Genomic DNA, 24298 nt, shown 5'->3' with positions numbered 1-24298 from the left:
AATTGATTGATTTCTGTCCTTTTATTGAAATTTGAAAACTCGATTTGAAAACTATGATCTTTTTTTTTTCATGTGTTTTCTGCATATGTTATTTTTCTCGCACACATTGCATTTGCAAGACCGTTGTGGTCGCACCCTTAAGTGGGAGTCAGAACTAAGCTTTCGTGAGGTTTTCACCTCTGCATGAGTTAGTGGATTACTTCCGGGATATATCTGTACCTATGTCTTCGTGAAATTTTCATCTCCGCATGGTTATAGGGAAATGTATCCTCCTAAACCAAACTTGGTCCATATGAGCCTATAATGGGTGAGGATCGAGGAATCTGCTAGTTTAGGTACCCTTGCTTTAGAACTGAACTACATATAGTGAACTTTAAGTGCTTGCTCTAGGTAGTATGGTGATGACCTTTAGTACCTACCTTTATAAGTGCTTGTTTATTATATCTTTTTATATGATACTGACTTGTTTTTTATTTTGTCATCATCGCATATTATTCATCATTAAACGGTGTCGATTCAAGGTTCGATTTCTGAGTTAAGAAGTTTTGTAATAAGGAACGAATATCTTAAAGTCGAGGACAACTCTTTCGTTTGTGCGTGGTCAGAGAAAACCCAGTTCGAGAAAGGAGATAATGTCACCGAGGGATATACATCAGAGTTGTGGGACTTTACTCGTATCAGTTCGACACAGAATATTTTCGGGAGATGAAGGACATTTGGGCCTAATAGGATGACGAGGCTAGACAGCTTTTCTTTCAGACTTATGGAGATCTTTCTTATTTGCTAGACATTAAGTTAGATAAGCATCTGTTTCGAGCTATGGTACAGTTCTGGAACCTTGCTTATAGTTGCTTTACATTTGGAGAGGTAGATATAGTGCCTACTTTGGAGGAGTATACAACCTTGCTTCGTTGTCCGAGAATTCAAGGTAAGAAAGCTTATGTTAGGCTTGCTAGTCCCCCAATTTTCGTGAAGAAATTAGTGATGATCACATGGATGAGTGAGCAGTGGGTTGTAGCTCGAGTGCAGCAAAAGGGCGATAGTAAGTGCATTCCATGGGCTATTTTGAGGGATCTGATATTGACACACCCAGATGTGAAGAAGAAGGTCAACGTTTTAGCCTTAAGTATTTACGGCTTGGTGATTTTCCCAAAGGCGATAGGGCACATAGATGAGGCAGTCGCAGATTTATTTGATCGTATTGGTAAACAGAACACACCAGTACTAGCAATCCTAGCTGAGACGTTTAGATCATTGAAGTACATGTCGGAGAGCCAGTGAAGTATATTCATTGGATGCGCACAGTTGTTGTTAGTATGGTTCCATAGTCACTTTTGGAAGCTTAAGAAGGTTCCTTGACGAGTGTTCTTTGAGGGTTATTCCCTCTTAAAGGAAATAGCAACTACACCAAGGAGAGACGATATTACAGAAGAAAGGTGGATGGATATTCTTCAGAATCTTCGAGAGGAGGAGGTTTTGTGGAAAGCACCTTGGATGACTCCTAATAAAGTCCTTTATCGCTGTGGCAGTTTTGATTGGGTACCTCTTCTTGGGATTTGGGGAGTCGTTGGCTATGCACCGTTACTCGTCCTAAGGCAATATAAAGTGGGGCAGTTCAGATAGAGGTCGAGAGTTAGCTTTGTTATTAGATAGGGTTAAGACTCTGGGCCTACGAGCGAAAGCGTATTTGTAGTCCGTTTTATGAAAAGTCTTTTGTTCCTTAAATAACGTTTTCTAAAATGAAACTGAATCGAGATCGATACCTTTTTGCATTCATGCATTTACATTACATTACATCAAAGAAAAGAAGGTGTTGATTCGAAATTCCTAAATAGAATAGTTTGTCATAAGGAAACAAATTTCTTGATAAAGTAGATTATAGTACGGTCGTCTGAATATAGTCCAAGTAAATATGATGAGAGAAAGCTGGTAGTCCACGGAGGAATACATGATATAATTGCCAGAGATTCAGGCCAACAAAGGTTATCCAAGAGCATGACGAGAGAAAGCCGGAAGTCCACGAAGGAATACATTACTTGATTTAATTGCCAACGAAGATTATCCAAGAGCCGGCACTTTTTTATGAGTATCATGGAGATAAGCGAGCAAGGGATCGAGGCTCAGATTAAGCAGTAAGGAGCTAGCAAAGGCGTCTTTTGGAGAATTTATAGGATTCGAACATGAAGAAAAGATCAGTGTTTACTTGGACTATAAAGGGTAAAACCGCATATGTAATCTATTTTCATGTAAAGAAATCTGTTTTTTAGAAAAGTTATTCTAATGGAATTGGATTCAAGATCAACATCTCCTTTTCTTTTGCATTCATGCATTTGCATTGCATCACATCACATGCATTTAAATCCATAAAAAGACCCTAATTAGTTAAGGTTAAAAAGAGAAAGAAAGAGAGAAGAGGGTCATGGCTGAGCGAAAAGAAGACGCTCCTTTACATATCCTAGGCTTTTGTATCAGGAGGGATAGCTTACCTGGAGAGAAAGCTGGTAGTCCACGGAGGAATACATGATATAATTGCCAGAGATTCAGGCCAACAAAGGTTATCCAAGAGCATGACGAGAGAAAGCCGGAAGTCCACGAAGGAATACATTACTTGATTTAATTGCCAACGAAGATTATCCAAGAGCCGGCACTTTTTTATGAGTATCATGGAGATAAGCGAGCAAGGGATCGAGGCTCAGATTAAGCAGTAAGGAGCTAGTAAAGGCGTCTTTTGGAGAATTTATAGGATTCGAACATGAAGAAAAGATCAGCGTTTACTTGGACTATAAAGGGTAAAACCGCATATGTAATCTATTTTCATGTAAAGAAATCTATTTTCTAGAAAAGTTATTCTAATGGAATTGGATTCAAGATCAACATCTCCTTTTCTTTTGCATTCATGCATTTGCATTGCATCACATCACATGCATTTAAATCCATAAAAAGACCCTGATTAGTTAAGGTTAAAAAGAGAAAGAAAGAGAGAAGAGGGTCATGGCTGAGCGAAAAGAAGACGCTCCCTTACATATCCTAGGCTTTTGTATCAGGAGGGATAGCTTACCTGGAGATAGGGGTGTTTGGAAATGAAAATCATTCCATCAATGCCATACATGAAGAAGGGACTGATTAAGGAAACCTTGAGGGCATTCGCCCTCACGAACCGGGAAGCTCTCTGAACAATTGGACTGCGGAGGAACTTCCGTAGTCTTTAGGAATTTTTCAGAGTAATTCTCGAAACATTCTTGTTACTCTAGGGCCTAGGAGTAATAGGATTACATTTGTGGAATGGGCTTACGATCATCTATTATTTTTTAATAAAATATAACTTTTATCAATTTCAACGAGTATTGTTTCATTTTTATCAACCAATATTCTGTTAAACTTTTGCAATTCTTATTCTTTCATTCGTAGCACATAAATAATCATTCTTAAATTCATTCATTCTTTGTATATTCTTTATACTTCACAAGTCCCTAGATATCAATAACATGAGCACTGATATTACAAATCCTGATTTCTTTTGTGAGCAAGACATGTGTTTAGAGTAATCTCAAGATTTTGAAGATGTCCAGGATTGTGATGTGTCTCCAGATCTGTTGAAGAGGGTAAAACAGGAGGAGAAATAAATCATGCCCCATGAGAAATAGGCAATAGAGAATATAGCCCTAGAGGAAGGGAAAGAGGTGAAAATCAGTACGCATATTACCGAGGACACAAGGCAAGGACTGATTGAGTTGCTATGTGAGTTCAAGGATATCTTTGTATGGTTCTATCAAGATGTGCCAGGGTTAAATACCGATATTGTGGTGCATCGTCTTCCAATAGGATAGGATTGTAAGCCAGACCAACAGAAGTTGCAAAGAATGAGGCCAGATATCGTACTGAAAATAAAGGATGAAGTTAAGAAGCAGTTCGATGTAGGATTCTTACAAGAGGTGAAGTACTCTGAATGGGTAGCTAACATTGTACCGGTCCCTAAGAAGGATGGGAAGGTATGAATGTGCGTTGATTACAGAGATCTGAACAAAGGTAGCCCAAAAGATAATTTTCCTCTATCGCACATACACACTTTGGTAGATAACACAGCGAGATATTTATTGTTCTCCTTCATGGATGGTTTCTCAGGGTACAACCAGATAAAGATGCATCCGGAAGATATGGATAAAACCACTTTCATAACATTGTGGGGTACCTTTTGTTACAAAGTAATGCCGTTTGGATTGAAGAATGCAGGGGTAACATACCAACGGGCTATGGTGAATTTATTCCATGATATGATGCATAAGGAGATCGAAGTGTATGTTGATGACATGATTGCTAAATCTTGAACAGAAAAGGAACATATTGAAGTTTTGAGGAAGGCGTTTCTGAGATTAAGGAAATTTCAGTTGAAGCTTAATCCGGCAAAGTGCATCTTCAGAGCTAGGTCGGGGAAGTTATTAGGCTTTGTGGTCAGTGAAAAGGGAATAGAAGTTGACTCAGACAAAGTTAGAGCCATACGAGATTTGCCTCCACCACACACTCAGAAAGAAGTTCGGGGTTTTCTTAGAAGGTTGAATTATATTGCTCGATTTATTTCACAATTAACTGAGAAATGTGATCCTATATTTCACCTCCTTAGAAAACACAACCAAGGTACTTGGGATGAGGAATGCCAGAGCGCTTTCGATAAGGTTAAGCAATACTTGTTAAATGCTCCTGTGTTATCTTCACCTAATCTAGGAAGACTATTAATTCTGTACTTATCAGTGTTTAGCAATTCTATGGGATGTGTGCTTGGCCAACATGACGAGTCGGGAAGAAAGGAGAAGGTGATATACTACCTCAGCAAGAAATTCACAGAGTGTGAGATGAGATATTCACCAATTGAGAAATTGTGCTGTGCTTTAATCTGGACGACTCGAAGGTTGAGGCAATATATGTTGTATCATACTACTTGGCTTATTTCAAAACTTGATCCTCTGAAGTATATGATGGAGTCAACAGCTTTGAATGGAAGAATGGCGATGTGGCAAATTCTGCTTTCAGAGTTTGACATAGTTTATGTGAGCCAGAAGGCTATAAAAGGAAGTGCGATAGCAGAATTTCTGGCAAGTAGAGCTCTAGAAGACGATGAGCCGTTGAATTTTGATTTCCCAAATGAGGAGTTGATGTGTGTAGCAGCTACAAAGGATTATCCTTGGAAGTTGAGCTTTGATGGGGCATCCAATACAGTGGGAAATGGAATTGGGGCAGTCTCAGTATCCCCAAATGGTGATTATTATCCATTCACGTGCAAGTTGGATTTTGATTGCACAAACAATATGACCGAGTATGAAGCGTGCATCATGGGACTTCGAGCGGCTATAGAGCGAAGAATAAGAACCTTGGAAGTTTATGAAGACTCTGCGTTGGTAATTTACCAGCTTAAAGTTGAATGGGAGACAAGGGATCCTAAATTGATCAATTATCGAAAAGTAGTTTTAGGGTTACTTGAGGAGTTCGAAGACATCACTTTCAATTATAACTCATGAGACGAAAACTAGATGGCAGATGCTCTAGCAACCTTGGCTTCAATGATTAAAGCGAATAAAGAGGAGGAGATGAGACCCATTCAGATGAGTATCTTTGAGGCTCCAGCTCCCTTTTGTAACATTGAGGAAGAAGAAAAGGATGATAACCCTTGGTATCAGGATATATTACGATATGTGAGAGATCGTAAATACCCAGAACAGGCAACTGAAAATGATAAGCGAACTTTAAGGAGATTAGCCTGCGACTACGTTTTGTATGGGGACATCTTATACAAAAGAAGAAAGGACCAAGTACTGTTGAGATGTGTTGACGCCGAGGAAGCTAAGTTAATTTTGGAAGAAGTTCACGAGGGTGTTTGTGGGATGTACGCTAATGGTTTCACGATGGCTAGACAAATCATGAGGTTTGGATATTATTGGTCTACCATGGAAGGGGATTGTATCAACTACGCCAAGAAATGCCATAAATGTCAGATTTATGGAGATAAGATTCATGTACCACCTTCACCTCTATATGTTATGACTTCTCCATGGCCTTTTTCCATGTGGGGTATGGATGTCATTGGGCCAATATCACCAAAAGCTTCAAATGGGCATCGCTTTATTTTTGTGGTCATTAATTACTTCACGAAGTGGGTAGACGCTGCTTCTTATGCCAATGTTACTAAGTCGGCTGTGAGTCGATTCTTGAAGAAAGACCATTTGTCGATATGGGATGTTTGAAAGGATCATATCAGTCAATACATTGAACTTGAACAACAGAACATAGCAGAAGTTTGCAGTCAGTTCAAGATTAAGCATCATAACTCTTCTCTGTATCGCCCATAAATGAATGGGGCAGTAGAAGCGGCCAACAAGAATATCAAGAGGATAGTGGAGAAGATGACTGAGACTTATAGAGATTGGCATGAGAAACTACCATTTTCACTCTTAGCTTATCGAACGTCCATCAGAACTTCTACTGGGGCAACCCCTTTTTCGTTAGTATATGGAATGGAGGCAGTATTACCTTTTGAAGTAGAAATACCTTTTCTCCGAATTTGGTTGGAAATAAAACTAGATGAAGCAGAATGGATTCAATCCCGATATGACCAATTGAACTTGATCAAAGAAAAGAGGCTAAAAGCTATTCGCCATGGTTAGATGTATCAGAAGCGAATGATGCGAGATTATGATAAGAAAGTTCGTTCAAGGGAATTCCATGAAAGGGACCTTGTGTTGAAAAAGATTCTCCCCATTCAGAAGGACTTTAGAGGAAAATGGATGCCGAATTGGGAAGGTTCGTATGTCGTAAAGAAGGCCTTCTCTGGGGGTGCATTGATCTTAATGGAAATGGATGAGAAAAGTTTACCCAATCCAGTGAATTCAGACTCAGTAAAAAAGTACTTTGTCTAAAAGAGAAGAATTCAGGGTGAAAACCCGCAAAGGGCGCCTTGTAACCAAAGGGGTTTTAAGTTGAAAACCCGAAAGGGCAGCTCAAATTTTGAAGAGCACACAGTAATCTTGCTATATCTGATTTAATGAAGAGTGAAGCGCGTTGCATATCGGGGCATCAACAAAGTACTTTGGATCTTTTAAACACATGTTGAACTCAAGAAAGTCTTCATGGAGATGGCATATAAACGCTCAAGCGGCGATATCTAGGGCATCTAACTTTTGTCCTGTTTGCTATCTTTAGATTCTTTTTCTTCTCAAAGATAGGCTTTCAGATTAATTTCCTTTGTATTTTTGACAAATTTATTCAAATCTAATTATTCTCAAAGATTAAATTCATCTTCCATTATTCTTAAAGTGTGTTGCATTAAATAATGATAGATGAACTAAATAATTTTCACAAATGAAGTTTTGCTCATTACTCTGGAAATTTCTAGATAATACAAGAAACTAAAACGGAACAATTGTTCGAGGAATTCACGTAAGTGAAGTTTGAAAGAACTCGAGGAAATTCTTTCTTTAGTCCAAAATGATGATTGGACAAATCAAACGATTCGATCCTAAGAGAGGATCATCTTACAAACATTCTTGATGGGTCATAGCATTTGAAGAATGGTACAAACCCACAGGCTGAGTAGGAATGATAATTCGAGAAAAATAAAATTAAACTTCAACGAAAGAATGAGTAGGTGACGTCTGGAATAGAGGTTATATTCATAAACATTTTTCATTATAACAAGTTTAATTAGGATCATTCGACTCACTTAGGTCATAGCATCCTAATCATGAACTCATGCACATTATACAGGTCATGTCATTCAAGGGACAACGAAGAATGATGCGCCTTAACTCCCTAAGCAGTAGGGTAACAGGATAAAACATAGCAGATCTAACCTTCAGATGTTTCCATATCAAAGTAGATCCAAGATGATTTGGCATCCTTGCGTTTACAAGGAGCAGATCGAAGACATAGTAGATTTGGCTTTCACGTGTTTATGCTGAAACGAATCTAAGATGATTTGGCGTCTCTGTATTGTCAGAGAGCAGATCAAAGATAGCAGATTTGGCGTCTCTGTATTATCAGAGAGCAGATCGAAGATAGTAGGTTTTGTGTCTCTGTATTGTCAGAGAACAAATCGAAGAAACAGATTTGGCATCTCCATATTCGACGGAGAGCAGATCGAAGAAATAGCAGATTTGGCCTTCACGTGTTTACACTGAAGCGAATCTAAGATGATTTGGCATCTCTGTATTGTCAGAGAGCAGATCAAAGATAGCAGATTTGGTATCTCTGTATTGTCAGAGAACAAATCGAAGAAACAGATTTGACATCTCCATATTCGACGGAGAGCAGACCGAAGACATAGCAGATTTGGCCTTCACATGTTTACACTAAAGTGAATTTAAGATGATTTGGCGTCTATGTATTGTCAGAGAGCAGATCAAAGACAGCAGATTTGGCATCTCTGTATTGTTAGGAAGCAGATTGAAGATAGCAGATTTGGCATCTCTGTATTGTCAGAGAGCAAATTGAAGACATAGTAGATTTGGTTTTCACGTGTTTACACTGAAGCAGATCTAAGATTATTTGGCATCTCTGTACTGTCAGAGAACAAATCGAAGAAACAGATTTGGCATCTCTATATTTGATGGAGAGTAGATCGAAGACATAGCAGATCTGACCTTCATTGAAGCAGATCCAAGATGATTTGGCATCTCTGTATTAGACGGGGAGCAGACGAAGACACAGCAGATCAGACCTTCATTGAAGCAGATCCAAGATGATTTGGCATCTCTGTATTAGACGGGGAGCAGATCAGAGACATAACAGATTGGACATTCATTGAAGCAGATCCAAGATGATTTGGCATCTCTGTATTAGACGGGGAGTAGATCAAAGACATAGTAGATCTGACCTTCATGTGTTTACATCAAAGCAGATCCAAGATGACAGATTTGGCATCTTTGTATTAGACAGGGAGCAAATCGGAGATAACAAATTTGGCATCTCTGTATTAGACGGGGAGCAGATTGAAGAAGCAAATTTGGCGTATCTGTATTAGACAGGGAGCAGATCGAAGATAGCAGATATCACCTTCCTGAGTTGCAGTGAAGCAAATGAAGCCGTCAAGAGGCCATTTAAAGAAGATCAAGGATCAAGAACTCAAGACTCAGCGAGCCCGGGCAAAATTGGTCCTTTTATAGTCTTTGCTCTATTCATGTTACATAGCAATGTGCAAAGAGGGGCAGTTGTAGACACTCAATTTTGCCCGGGCCCAGAAATAAGTCCAAAAACAAAAATAATAAACCCAAAAAAAAATGAAGTCCAAGTTCAGTCCAGAATTACAAATATAATTTGGCCCGATCAGAATGGCCCATTACTTGAAAAGATTTAAGGTCCATCTACAAGCTTGACTCATATGGAAATATAATATTCAATGATATGCAATCTTAGATGTGATATGCATTCTTAGATATGATACAATCTTAGATATGTATGCAATCTTAGAAGATATGATTTTGTAATTTTAGAGATTTAATTTATAGATACCTTTTAATCTTAACTGTTGATGTAATTGATCTGTACCGTTGAATTTGAGGAGGTTCAACTATAAATAGAGGCCTCTCCCTTCATTGTAAACACGCTGGAGTTTTGGGAAACAATAAAAATTTTTAAGAGCTTTCACTCAAATTTCTCTCCCTCTTACGTTCTTATTTTTTACGGTTTATTCTTATTTTATTCTTTGTTCATCCTCGTTTTTCAACCCTTTTTATTTTGATTTAATCCATGTTTCCCTGATTTTTTTTAATATATATTTTAATTTTTTAATAATTTTAGTATCATATCAAACTATTTTATTTTTTAATAATTTTTTTTAGTATTACTCTTAGTAAATTATTTTTTAAAACTTTACTCAAATCATTATTTTAAAAAATATATTTTATTTAATTGTCATATTTTATCCAAAAGTTTTTCTAAAATGAGGCAATGTTTTTTGTATTTAGGAATTCGGAAAATAGTGCCCTAACATGCTGGGTTGCGATTTCCCGTTTTTCTAAATGTCTAAAGTATCCTTCTAAATAGATTTTGTAAATCACGAGATGATTTCAGTTACGAAAGTTTAAGAATATCGTGTCCTATCATGCTGGATGTGATGTTTGTATTCTTTCGGAGCTAAGGAATCTCGATTTTTCAACTTAAATAATTCCGATTTTAAAAAAGAGATCTTATTTTTAAATCCTTTCAAATTTTTGACATTAAGACAGAAAACTATTCAATTTGGTACCAATTTTGGGCGTTGCGAGGTGCTAATCCTTCCTCGTACGTAACCAACTCCCGAACCTATTTTCTTAATTTTCGTAGACCAAAACGTTTTATAAGGTGATCCAATCACACCTAAAAAAGGTTGGTGGCGACTCCCGTTTTCATTTTTCAAAAGTCGATCCCCGTTTTTTTAAACATCCCTTTAAAAAATGGTTTCGACAAATTTTAGTGAAGAACCATTAAAATTATGGGAAAATAGTCCAAGATATTGTGAAATAAATTTAAAAAATCCTAATAAAATTATTAGAATTAAACCCATGATCTATACTAAACAAGATATAGATGAATTTGATATACAACTCAAAGAATTATTGGAAAAAGGATTAATAGAAAAAATTAATAGTCCACGCTCAACTCCAGCTTTTATGGTAAGAAATCATGTAGAAATAAAAAGGGGAAAAGCTAGGATGATAATTAATTATAAAAAAACTAAACCAAAATACTATTTTTTATGGATACTTTATACCAAGAAAAGATGTTTTGATTAATCAAGCTAAACAAGCAAAGATTGTAAATCAGGATTTTGGCAAATAATTCTAACTGATGAATCTAAACCATTAACAGCCGTTAGTGCACCTAATGGTCATTATCAATGGAGAGTAATGCCATTCGGGTTATGTAATGCACCTCAAATCTTCCAAAAATGGATGGATTCTATATTTAATAAATATAAAAATTTTGTGTAGTTTATATAGATGATATTTTAATATTTTCGAAACTCGGAAAAATATAGAAAACATTTAAATATTATCTCTCAAGAATTCATAAAACATGGAATTATTTTGAGTCCTAAGAAAATAGAATTAGAAAAAACAGAAATAGAATTTTTAGGATTAAATTTATCTGCTGATGGTCTTAAACTACAAGATTATATTATAGTAAAAATAAAAGAATTTTCTCAAGAAATTAAAGATCAAAAACAAAATTAAAGATCAAAAACAACTTCAACAATTTTTAGGAATAGTTAACTATGGAAGAAACTTCTTTCCTAACTTATCTCAAAAAATAGGTGACTTATATGAAAAATTAAAAAAGGATAAAACTTTTAGCTGGTCTAAAAGAGACTCAGAAATTATTAAAAATGTAAAATCAGAAATAAATTATACCCCAAAAATCTACTTACCAAAACAAGGTGATAGATTAATTTTAGAAACAGATGCATCACAAAATTATTGGGGATGTATTTTAAGGGCTAAAACAGCAAAAAATGAAGAACTAATATGTGGATATAGTTCCGGAAAATTTAAACCAAATGAAGTTAATTATGCTATATATGAAAAAGAATTATTAGCTATTAAAAAAGCAATAAAAACCTTTCTTATATATCTAGCATCTGAAAATTTTATTATTAAAACTGACAATCAGGCAGTTAAACAATTTCTAACTAATAATAGTTTAGAAAATGTACCTAGAAGAATTAGATGGTACAATGAATTATGTAGTTTTAATTTTGAAGTTTTATATATAAAAGGCAGTGATAATATTATTGCTGATTATCTTAGCAGGCCTCATGGATAGAGGTAAAAAACCTCTAGAACAAGTCGAGGAATAGACTACTGTCCATAAAAAACCCAACAAAGGAAAGCAAATAAATCCTAATCAAGGATTTACTCCTATAGTAACATCATACTATCCTAATCATGGATATTATGTTCCTTATCCAATGGTAAGACAACCAACTGGATCTCCTTCATCATATACATCAAGAATGGTAAGCCAATACCATCCAAGAACAATAAGCCAATCTCCTTGGTCTCAGGATCCAAATTCAGCATTTCAAGCTAGTTATTCTGAAGTTATAAAAGGAGCAGAAAATTTGTTGAAACAACAACAAATTCCAGAGATAAAAGATTTTTATAATCCAGGATTACCAAGTGAAATTTATAAATTCATCAATGAAATATGGAAAACCCATATTTTAGAACAAAGAGCAAACTTTAGACGAGCTCTTACAAAGTTTTCGCAATTTTTAGTTGCAAAAACAACTAAAGAAAACGAAGCACATGATTTATTATTAAAAGCTGTTTTATACAGAGATTGGGAAGAACTCGAAATAGAGTATATAAATATCAATGAGATAAATAATCTTATTGATATATTCCAATATTTTATTCACAAAGGAACAAATAGTCCTATTATGAATAAAATGTTTAGAATATGTTTATATAATAAAGCTAAGAAAATATTACCAATAGAAATTTTTGAAAAAATCAATAGAACTATCTGCAACTAACAAGCTCAATTTAAAAAAGTCTTTTCCGAATACTTTTTAGAAACATATGTTTTTCTAAATGAACCATTTGATATAAACAGTATTGAATGGGGTTTTGTTAGAGAAATTGTAGTACAAAACTTTTCTTTTCACTTATTAAAAAATTTTCCTGCTATTATAAAAGCTATATTATCACTTTTAGTACATCAAGATGATTTTTATTACTATTTTTATATCCAAATAAGTAGTCTTATTGGCATTGCTGAAAAAGAGCGATTTTATCAACCATATCAAATTTGGATTATTCAAAAACTGATTGATAGTACTTATTTATCAGCAGTCAAATAAGATAAAAAACACTTGACAAAAACCATTGACAAGTGTTACAATAATCCAAAATACTTTCAAATCCAAGCTAGAATTGATTTAATGTCAACAGCTCAACATGTACTTTATCAACAAACATACAAATTATCCACTGATGGAAAAATAATAGTAGCTAATGACACTGGAGTAGTTCAGAAAACAAGAGATGAAGAATCCATACAACTGCTAAAGAAAATAGCAGATATGGAAATAGATGATTTTCCTTCAGAAATAATCGAGGAAATCAAGAACACGTGGGAGACTTGGAATTCACCAAGACTATCACCAGAATCTCTACACTTGGACGAAATAGAAACGTGGAACCTTGACAATATCCAAGAAGGATAAAGACAAAATAATAACCACGTGGAGACTCAAGAATACTTTCAAGAAGATTTTCAAGATTGGCAGTAAATTGAAAATCAAGGCATCCATGTACGGACAAAGATATGATGAGACAACTGACAATATACGTGGAAGCAACAATAAATTTATCCTTATCAGAAACACTGTTCGGGATTGAAGAAAAATTAAATAGAGTTTAGAAATTCTACTATAAAAAGCAATGTAAGAAGCCTAAACGAGGCATCGAAAAATAGCTTAGAAATCTTTTCTTTTATTTTAAGTATTCTCTCTTTGTAAACACTCTCTCTTTTGTAATTGTCAGTTGTCTCATAATATCTTTGTCCGTACATGGATGCCTTGATTTTCAATTTACTGCCAATCTTGAAAATCTTCTTGAAAGTCTTCTTGAGTCTCCACGTGGTTATTATTTTGTCTTTATCCTTCTTGGATATTGTCAAGGTTCCACGTTTCTATTTCGTCCAAGTGTAGAGCTTCTGGTGATAGTCTTGGTGAATTCCAAGTCTCACATGTTCTTGATTTCTCGATTATTTCAAGGAAAATCATCTATTTCATATCTGCTATTTTCTTTAGCATTGTATGGATTCTTCATCTCTTGTTTTCCGAACTACTCCAAGTCATCACTACTATTCTTTTCCATCAAGGATAATTTGTATGTTTGTTGATGAAGTACATGTTGAGTGTTGATATTAAATTTGGATTATCAACCATATCAAATTTGGATTATTCAAAAAATGATTGATAGTCCTTATTTATCAGCAGTCAAATAAGATAAAAAACACTTGACAAAAACCATTGACAAGTGTTACAATAATTCAAAATACTTTCAAATCCAAGCTGGAATTGATTTAATGTCAACAGCTCAACATGTACTTCATCAACAAACATACAAATTATCCACTGATGGAAAAAGAATAGTAGCTGATGACACTGGAGTAGTTCAGAAAACAAGAGATGAATAATCCATACAACTGCTAAAGAAAATAGTAGATATGGAAATAGATGATTTTCCTTCAAAAATAATCGAGGAAATCAAGAACACGTGTGAGACTTGGAATTCACTAAGACTATCACCAGAATCTCTACACTTGGACGAAATAGAAACGTGGAACATTAACAATATCCAAGAAGGATAAAGACAAAATAATAACCACGTGGAGACTCAAGAAGACTTTCAAGAAGATTTTCAAGATTGGCAGTAAATTGAAAATCAAGGCATCCATGTACGGACAAAGATATAATGAGACAACTGACAATATACGTTGAAGCAACAATAAATTCATTCTTATCAGAAACACTGTTCGGGATTGAAGAAAAATTAAATAGAGTTTAGAAATTCTACTATAAAAAGCAATGTAAGAAGCCTAAACGAGGCATCGAAAAACAGCTTAGAAATCTTTTCTTTTATTTTAAGTATTCTCTCTTTGTAAACACTCTCTCTTTTATTTATTAACTGAAAATAAAATAACTTTGTAAACAACAACGGTACTTGGTCAAAAGAAAAATTTTTAAATTATTTTGTAGGAACTTTTCAAGGAGATGTTTTACAATTTTTAAGACGATAGGAAGAATCAGAAGTAGGAAAAGTCCAAAAAAGACAACTAATTAATCAAATAGGTACTCCTAAAGATCTTTTAAAGGGATTAACAAATATTTAAAAAACAGAATTTTGTGGTTATTTTGATAAAAAAGATCAAGATAGTATAGCTAGTTATACCTTGTCAAAAAATAAATTATGCGATATTAGATATCTAGAAGAATTTTCTAAAAATTTCTTCATGAATATCAAAAGTTAAAAATGAAAATATAGAATTTTGGAAAACCAATATTTTCATAAATTACCCCACCATGGGATGAGATATGTATAAAGAAATACGTATCCTATTTAGATAAACATAGTAAAGAAGCGGTATAGCAAAAGAAAATATAGATTCTATAGGAAATAGGATTAATTTTGCAAAAAAGAATAACTTTACATTATTTAAAGACTAAAGTCGCTAAACAAGTAAAGAATAAATTAAATTATAGTCACTGTACAAAAATTCTAGAAAATGAATGGGAATTTAGATGTAAAACAATACGTCCTAATAATTATAAAAACATAGAAAGAAAAATAGAAAATATAAATTTATTAGATGGAAACCAGGAATAAAAAATATACTGGTAATAATAAGAAAAGAAAATATTTGTTAGAAGAAAAACTTCTAAAAAATCTAAAAATGATATGTAAAAGTACCCAACCCAATCATAAAAATTACAAATAATTTAATAAATAAAATTAAAATCTAAAACTAAAAATAAAAATAAAATTATAATTTTATACAAATAATTGATTAATTTGGTTAATTTAGGTAATTCGGATAATTCGCTAATTCGATTAATTCGGTTAATTTTATACTTATTTTAACCAAAAATTAAAAAACATATAATTTTAGGTTAATTCGGTTAACCGACCGAATTAATTGAAAAAAATTTAGTTCAGTTAACGGTTAAAAATTTTAAAAGATCGGTTAATTCGATTAATGTTATATCGGGTTGGTTAACCGATGAACACCCTAATATTTAATGCGTAAATAATAAAATAATACATTATCATTAAATTAGATAAAATAAAGTAGAAAACTTATAAATAAATAAATATTAATTGGGAACAAAGTAAAAATTTTGTTTAAAAGAATCATGATGATTAGATTATAAATTTCCATTTTAAAAAATACTATTGTATTTAAATATGCAACATGAGAAATGATGTATTAAGTATACATCTAGACCATACTTAAAATAATAAATACCCTTAATCATTAAACCATTATATAAAATTTAATATTTACGAAATAAGTAAAAGGAATAGTGAAATATTGATAATGTTTGACCAATTGACAGCACTTGTATTTAAAACCAAAATACAATTTTTTTTTTTAAAACAATATACGAGGGGATAGTTTGGTTTGGTTGCCAACCACCACCGCACACAAAAATTGAATAGTTGAAGGTACCTCCCCCCCACCTCCCAAGGTAAGTTTCAGTTTCTTCCTTTGTTTTTAATTAATTAATTAATTAATATTTTTAATGCTAGTTATATTTTATTAAAATTAGTATTTAATTTATTATATTCTACAATCAAATAAAAATATAGTTATATTGTTTTTATATATATATTTTTGTAATTTTATAAATTTATAACTTTTATCCTATTTTAATTTTTGCAATTTTTGTAATTTTTTTATAATTTTTTCCATTTAAAAAGTTCCAGCGGTGCAAGACCACACAACAAAATATCCCCACAAGTAAATATATACAATACCCTCTTGAATTTCATCTTCTGATTCCCAATTAAGACGTATTCAGTCTTTTGCAATTTGCACCAACAAACCACCATGGCAGAACAGAAAAGCTTCACATAGCTATGTTCCCATGGCTTGCTTATGGTCATACAATGCCGTTTCTCGAGGTTTCTAAATTCTTGGCTCAAAAGGGTCATCAAATATCCTATATTTCCACCCCTAAAAATATTAGTCGCCTCTCTAAACTCCCTCCACATCTGTCCTCTAACTTAAGTTTTGTCGAGTTTTCTCTTCCCCATGTTCATGGCTTACCACCAGGAGTTGAGTCCACTTCTGAGGTACCAATCGAAAAAGTCCCTTACCTTAAAAGGGCATACGACAAGCTTCGAGACCCTTTAACTGATTTCCTCGAAAACTCAAACGTCAACTGGATAATCCATGATTTTGCACCTTACTGGTTACCTGGTATCGCAGCTCCGTTAGGCATCAACTTGGTTTTCTTCGGCATATTCAATGCCAGCTCGTTTGCTTTCGCAGGTCCACCATCAGCTTTGCTCGGTGATAGCCGGCAGCGACCGGGAGATTTCACGGTCGTCCCTGAATGGATAGATTACCCTTGCGACAACGTAGCTTTCAAGCTCTATGAGATAGTGAACCAGCAGTGCGTGGACGATGATGTGTCTGATAGCCACCGGATAGGACGACTGATTCAAGGTTGCCAATTTGTAACAATGCGCACCTGCTTCGAGTTCGAACGAGACGCGATTAAATTGCTTATCAAGCTTTACCAGAAACCTGTGGTTCCGGTAGGCCTGTTGCCTCCGTTATTATCATTGCCATCAAACGAGGATAACAAATGGGAAACTATAAAAAGCTGGCTTGACAGCAAAGGGGAGAAATCAGTTCTCTATATTGCTCTTGGTAGTGAAGTGAATCTAAGTGAAGAGTATATGCACCAATTGGCATTTGGGATAGAGAAATCCAACTTGCCCTTCATTTGGGTGGTAAGGAACCGTCCAGTGGGTGAAGGACAGATGAATGACATAATTCTTCCAGGGTACGAAAAACGAGTGTCTAAAAGGGGTTTAGTGTTGAGGGATTGGGCACCTCAGTTGCGGATATTAGCCCACTCTTCTGTTGGGGGTTTCTTGACTCACTGTGGTTGGAGTTCCATAATCGAGGCACTCAAGTACGGTCGAGCTTTGATCTTGTTTTCTGGGGGAATTTCGGACCAAGGCTTGAATGCTAGGTTGTTGCATGGCAAGAAGGTTGGGTTAGAAATCGAGAGAAATGAAGTGGACGGTTCGTTTACAAGCGACTTGGTGGCTGCAACCATTAGGCGGGTGATGGTAGAACCAGAAGGTGAGGTGTTTAGGGCAAATGCGCAGGCAATGAGAGAGATTTTTGGTAATGAAGAGTTGAGCAACAATTACTTGAATGAATTCACTCGGTTCATTGAAGAGTTTTCACCATCAGCTTGCCATTGTTAGGTTGAAGTCGAAATGGCTTTTTGGTTAAAAAAATGAAGTATCTAACTTGGAAAAGAGTTGTGTTTGTTTGTTGTTTTGGCAAAATAAATTTACACCTACATTATTGTTACATGTTAAGTTTCTTATTAGGTATCAAATATTCACTAATAATACATTAAAAAATATTATTCTAAAATCTACGTAAATGAATGTCAAAATTTATTTTCTATTTCACAATGTGATATTGTATTTAAGTATATTATTGTCAATAAATATGTAAATTTAAATACACTGAAATATATTATTCTTTTATTTATAAGTTAAATAATTTTAAATATTATATTAAAAGATAAAATATAATCAAAACCCATATTCGACAAATATCCAATTAAAGCATATAAACAAGATGAGAAATGGTCAATTGAAGTATACAATTCTAATTTCAACTCTACTCTATTATTAATTGTTAAAATCAAAGACTAACATAAGTTGAATTTGGGTTTTTTTGAATTTTAAAATTAAATATTAAAATATGTCATAAATTTTATACATATTAAAATTTTTATTTTATTTTTAAAATTTAATTTCACTATCTTTTAAATTCTAAAATTTAATTCTAATTATTAACACTAATATATTTTGAAATTAAAAATAAAACTCAATTGGAAGCATTCAATTCAAACAACTCCACCGTGAATTGTCAATCTTGGCTTTTATTGAACTTTTATGCCGTCTACGGTTCTAAGGCTCCGTTCGGCCTTGCTTCTGTGATGGGCTTTTGCCCAAAAATCATTTTTTTTTCCAAAACATTAAAGAACAGCCTCCATCTTTGACCATTTTTCAACTTAACAAAATCACTTTTTTTACAGATGAAGAAGTAACAAATCTGCCACTTTTTTTAAGCCAAAAGTGCTTTTGGCATTATGTGACTTTTTTAGCCTTATGTTTTCTTCTTTCAGCAGACTACAAGACTGCTAAAGTTATAATAAATAATTAATATTAATTACTTAGAATTATTTAAAATTAATATTATATATTAAAATATTAACAATAAGTTATAATAAATTATTTTTATATTATTACTAAAATATCATAATATTAACTAATTTAAACATTATTTAAATACATATTTGTTACTTTATAATATCATGTCTAAAATGGACATTTTATTTTTCAAAAGCACTTTTTGACAGCAATACCAAACACTCAAATTTTAAATTAAACTTTTCAAAAGCACTTCTCAAAATTACTTTTCCACAACACTTTTCAAAAGCACTTTTTAAAAACATTGCCAAACTAGCCCTAAATTAAAGACTACTTGATTTGAATTTCGCTTTTGTTCACATTTTGACATTAAATTTAATTTTGTAATTTAATTTTTAGAAATTTAGTTTTATAATTTTTAGATTTTAAAATTTAGTTTTAATTTTTAATATTGTTTTTTCTAATTTTATTTTTGTAATACTTTGAAATTAAAAATAAAATTATAATTAACTTGAATTTAATAAATAAAATTTAACAATATTAAACTTAAATTTTGAAATCTGAAAAATATAAACAACTAAATTAAAGAGATGATGCAAATTTTGTTAAAACTTAAAATATGGAGGCTCCTTACGTAAAAGCGGATTAAATTTTAAAATATATTATATATTATTAAAAAGCTTTTTTACAAAATTAAGTCAAAAAATAATTAATTATTTAAATAATCTATTTTTTTATAAAAATACGTAAATAACCTAAAATCTATAGTAAAAGTTGGTAGAGCCAAAGTATTTGGCACCACCAACATGCCACGTCCGCAATCGGGATAAAAAATTAATTTTTTTGGTAGAGCCATATAAACTGACGTCACCTATATAAATACTAAGAAAATACTGCAATGTTTTAAAAAATGGGAGGGCTTTAAACAAATTTTCTTTTTTCTGGAGGAGCGAAATAATTTGACACTATCAGATTCCAACGTACCTTTTGTCCTTTTTCTTGTTTTTTTATTTTTTTAAAATTATTTATTATTTATTTATAATATTTTAAATGTATATTTTAAATATTTTATAATATTTCTAAAATATTATAAAATAAATATTTGATCACTAACGTTTACATATTTTGTCAAAATGACATTAATTATATTTTAAAATTTTTTATCATCAACCTTTATTTTATTTTTAAATTATTTTTCTAATAGATTTAATGAAAATATCGTTAAAAAATTAACGTGAACGATGTAAATATTTATCCTAATTAATTTCTATATGATCATCATCATTATTGATTTCTATATCATCATTATTGTTGTTGTTTATATGGGTTAGAGTTTACATACATTTAAAGGACTAATACTACCATTTATTCTTAACTGAGGAATAGTGGGCGTACTTTTCCTCAACAAAAGCTTCAAGAATTGCATTCTTCTCCTCAATATCTTTGAACTCAATTCTCCTACCATGGCCTGTAAATACATGTCAAGCTTTCCAGATTATATCAGCCATTAATCACGATAGAATGCAAAAATGGTAACGATATTGAATTAACATCAACCTGGTATTATCCAATTGAAATCCAAATGTAACAACTTTTTAACGCTATCCAGTTGCGTACCAACTGTGAAAAACAACATGGCGAGCATGTTAAAGGAAGGATGAAGAGAAAAAGGGTAAATGCATGGGAAGCCAAACAATTTCTTTAGGGGTCAAAATTAATTTGTAATGATGAAAAAACGAATTGAATAACTGTTAGAAACATGGGCTCCGTAAACATGATGATCCTTGATAATAGTATATTCATATAGGTTTACCCTATGTTTCTTCGACAATTTATTTTTTCCGAAATATTCATATTTAAGTACTTGGAGGTTTTTATATTAAGAATTCAATTCTAATTTTCTATCTCTATTAAAAAAGTAGTAAATTAGTTACTGCACCTTAGATCAAAGAGCAAACTGTTTATTTTGTTAAAAATTTCATCCATTTCCATTGTTAAAAACAAGCGTAGCTAACCGATTCTGACATATAAGGACCATATTTTAACTGTAAAAAATATAGAATTTTTAACAATAGGACCAGTTTACTCTTTGATCTAATATACATTGACAAAATTGCCCCTTGTAGCTGTCTGGTTATTTAGAAATGAAAAAGTTAATCTCTGTATGTTATATCAAAAAGCAAGCTCATCTCTTCTCTTAAAAGATCTGTCCATTTCTACTATTAAAATGGACAAAATGCAATCCGTTTCCTAATATATATCCCTCCATAATACGTGTATTCAACACATATCCAGACATTAGCATGAAGATACGACTATCTCAAAAGCTTGAAAAAACCAAGAAATATAGGCTTTACCTGAATATCTATTGTACATCTCTACTATGTCCAACCCGGATTCTCTCATCAGTAGATGGTCACCAGTGAATAGAATCTTAAGTGGCATATAAAACAAGCAAACAGAACCCTGCAAAATTTCAGAAAATGTTCAATTATGAGCTATTTTTAAGTGCTATTGTTGTCAAGCGATAATGAAGCTATATTTGCTGACAATTTTCTTGTACACATTAGATTAACAACTCACTTCTGTATGGCCAGGAGTATATATAAGCATAATATCTTGTCCAAGTCTCCACGGGCCATTTCCGTCTAGCTTCGTTTCTACATCAGCTGTACATGCTTCTACCTGCAGAGATAAATGATACAAGTAGTATCCAACTAGAACTCGACAATCGAATTAGGAGATGCAGTAACTTTCATTTACGGCACGAAGGTTATATTGCAGAGAACACTATACGCTATAGCATTAAAAGTATATACTCAAGAATCTGCAAATGGGGTTAAGAACATCGAAAGGACCAAAGCAAGTATAAGTTTATGATATGTCACTTACATCTCCAGAATGCAGAATCCGATCGCAACAAAACCGCTTTGACCACTTCCCATGATCTGCAACATCATCCCTGATCATAAAAACATGGATCAGAAACCTCTAAATGAACAGAAAGATGAAAAAAAAAATCTGCTAACATACTTGTGGGTTAGAAACATATAGCATACTCCCCCTAGCTCCTCGATCTTACGTGCAAGTCTCTCTGTGAATTTGGGGCTGCAAAAACTTATTACAGCCAAGTTAGCTCAAATTAATATGTAGAAGCTTTATTGTTCCCACATCTTTTACCCGAAATCAGATTAGTACCTATCTATAAGTATATTTCCATCAGGATGAATGATCAAGTAGGAAGAAGCTCCATATGACTTAGAAGAATGATACCCACAGTGATAAACACCCTGAAAATATAAACATATTAGCTATACAGTCTGTCAAACGATATTGTAAAATGAAGGTACAGTAAGGAGTTACTGGAAGTTTCTTCTCATCTATTGGGATCGGAAATGTCTTCTGAGCTTCTAGGATATCAGGAGGAGGCACTTCTGTACGGATCGAGTTTGTTGGACATGAAATCAAGGCCTGCAAATTTCAACAATTATATTGCAAGCTAGGGGCAATTGCTATAAGAGGAAATTATCATCTTCTAACCGATGACAATACACGAAATAAGTAAACCTGGAGGGCTTTTAATCGATCCTCCTTGCAGGTTGGCTGTTTGTAAACTGCAGACATCCCACCGACTCGTGTGAAGACTTGCTGCAAAAGCAAGAAATAAAAAGCCTTAAAAGCAGAATAGTTTCTAAGATCTTGACCGACATCATAATTGATAATTCTAAGGCAGTGGTCTGCACTACATGAACATCCTATTACTACACCGGAAAGGGATACACAAAGCAAATTCCACTACATAATGAAATGATTATACCATTGATATGTGAAAAAGAAGGGAAAAAGCAGGCTGCAGATACATGTTCATCTGTTTATCTACTACCATAAGTGTTGTGAGGGCTTTCATCTGTGCATTAAGGACAGTTTCTGTTATTGCACTAGGAATTTAAGTTTAGTCTAAACTAAAACAGGGGTTTCCAAAACCATTCCGTATTTGTACGCTAAGAAGCCGATCCTAACTTTTCATAGCCTATACAAACTCTGCAAATTAGTAGCAAAGCATCCATGATGCCTGCCATTATTCTCAACCTAAGTGTACCATTTTTCACCATTTCAAGTCAATCTGTGAACCAGCACAAGTATTAAGAGTTAACCATAATATCCATTCCTTTAGAGATGATTTTAATACAAAATCAGTTCTCAATGAACAGAGGAAGTGAAATATTTGATGAACCATCTTTTCCCATTATTTATTTTCTAAACCATACCATTGAAATTTATATTCAAGAAAGCACATGCAATAGATTTGTTTTCCATTCCTGGTATTACCAACAGTAAACTAACATTCATATGCTCAAAATAGTTCACAGAAATATAAATACAAGCTTGATAGATTACCGGTGCCATCCAGCGACAAGTGTCGCAATCTATGCATGTATGATCTGCAACATGTATTAAAAAGCAATATAAAATTCTGTGGAGAAAAACAATTAGAAGAAGTTATCATCCAACATGGGAAAGGGAAAAGATTAATAGCCCTTCAAGCAAAGAACTTATCCAATTCTGGGGGAACTATGATATATACCTACAAAGAAGTAATTTTATGGGAAACTATGATATATACCTACAAAGAAGTCACCATCTGCATTCTGGGGGCGTCTTTGTTTTGCCCATCTGCCAGTATCTGATTCAGCTGGGCTTTGAACTGCTTTAACCAGTGGAATTCTTGGTACCCAGAAACTATTTTGGACACCCTTTGATGGCTTGTTTAGCTTATCAAGTGAAGGAGGAAAAACTGAGCTAAAACTAGCTAGATTGATAGCTTTGGTTGACATAGCCATGGGGTGTTTTCACAATAAAACGATGAAGGTGAAGAACTAGGTCCAGTACTTTGTTTAGTTGTGAGATATTTGTATTCTATGGTTTTGCTGATGATGTAGACAGTAAGGTGACCAAAGAGTAAATTTTCGTGTTATCACTACTGCCTTTATTGAAATTCAATCTTTAAATTCAAATTTATATTAGTACTAATAATTGATGAGATTATCTTTCCAAACCCAAAGTCCCATCCTATATGAGAGGGAAATATGAACATATTTAAGCTTCAAGTGTGGCATAACTTGAACATAAGTTTTTTTTCTTTTGACAATTCAACCCTTGAGTTTATCAAAATATCGTCATGTATGTAAAATTTTTAATTAATTTAATATCTTTACCGTTATAACCATATTCGCTGTAAGTCATCTATATGTTCATAAGAAAAAGCTTTTCTTTGACAAACAAACCCACATTCTAATTACTAATAAATCACATATAAATCAATGATGTAGAAAGTGTTCGAGTGCATGGAA

At 33.3% G+C, this 24298-nt stretch overlaps 2 protein-coding genes across 5 annotated transcripts; one reads left to right on the top strand and one right to left on the bottom strand.

Annotated features, from left to right (window-relative positions):
* Nucleotides 1-1440: 1440 nt before the first annotated feature.
* On the top strand, nucleotides 1441-18038 carry LOC108462405 (UDP-glycosyltransferase 91C1-like). The gene is made up of 2 exons (XM_053024071.1): nucleotides 1441-1595; nucleotides 16559-18038. Exons 1-2 carry the CDS (start codon nucleotides 1441-1443, stop codon nucleotides 17982-17984), a joined length of 1581 nt encoding a protein of 526 aa, XP_052880031.1. The 3' UTR covers nucleotides 17985-18038.
* Nucleotides 18039-20197: 2159 nt separating this feature from the next.
* LOC108463368 (uncharacterized) lies at nucleotides 20198-23950 on the bottom strand. Of its 4 annotated transcripts, none has more exons than XM_017763316.2 (11): nucleotides 23572-23950; nucleotides 23346-23389; nucleotides 22515-22595; nucleotides 22311-22418; nucleotides 22146-22237; nucleotides 21981-22064; nucleotides 21840-21909; nucleotides 21531-21632; nucleotides 21305-21413; nucleotides 20505-20567; nucleotides 20198-20433 (listed from the first exon to the last, which is right to left on the bottom strand). In XM_017763316.2, exons 1-11 carry the CDS (start codon nucleotides 23786-23788, stop codon nucleotides 20429-20431), a joined length of 975 nt encoding a protein of 324 aa, XP_017618805.1. In that variant the 5' UTR covers nucleotides 23789-23950; the 3' UTR covers nucleotides 20198-20428. The 4 variants fall into 4 exon arrangements, with proteins under 4 accessions (XP_017618805.1, XP_017618802.1, XP_017618803.1 ...); XM_017763313.2 differs by having other exon boundaries at nucleotides 20198-20415; nucleotides 23572-23939; XM_017763314.2 differs by having other exon boundaries at nucleotides 20198-20415; nucleotides 21981-22055; nucleotides 23572-23937.
* Between the last annotated feature and the right edge of the window lie 348 nt (nucleotides 23951-24298).

The sequence above is a fragment of the Gossypium arboreum genome, chromosome 13, assembly GCF_025698485.1.
Source record: "Gossypium arboreum isolate Shixiya-1 chromosome 13, ASM2569848v2, whole genome shotgun sequence".
Classification (NCBI taxonomy): domain Eukaryota; kingdom Viridiplantae; phylum Streptophyta; class Magnoliopsida; order Malvales; family Malvaceae; genus Gossypium; species Gossypium arboreum.
The sequence above is the reverse complement of the archived record's forward strand: the minus strand, read 5'-3'. Positions and strand labels throughout refer to the sequence as shown.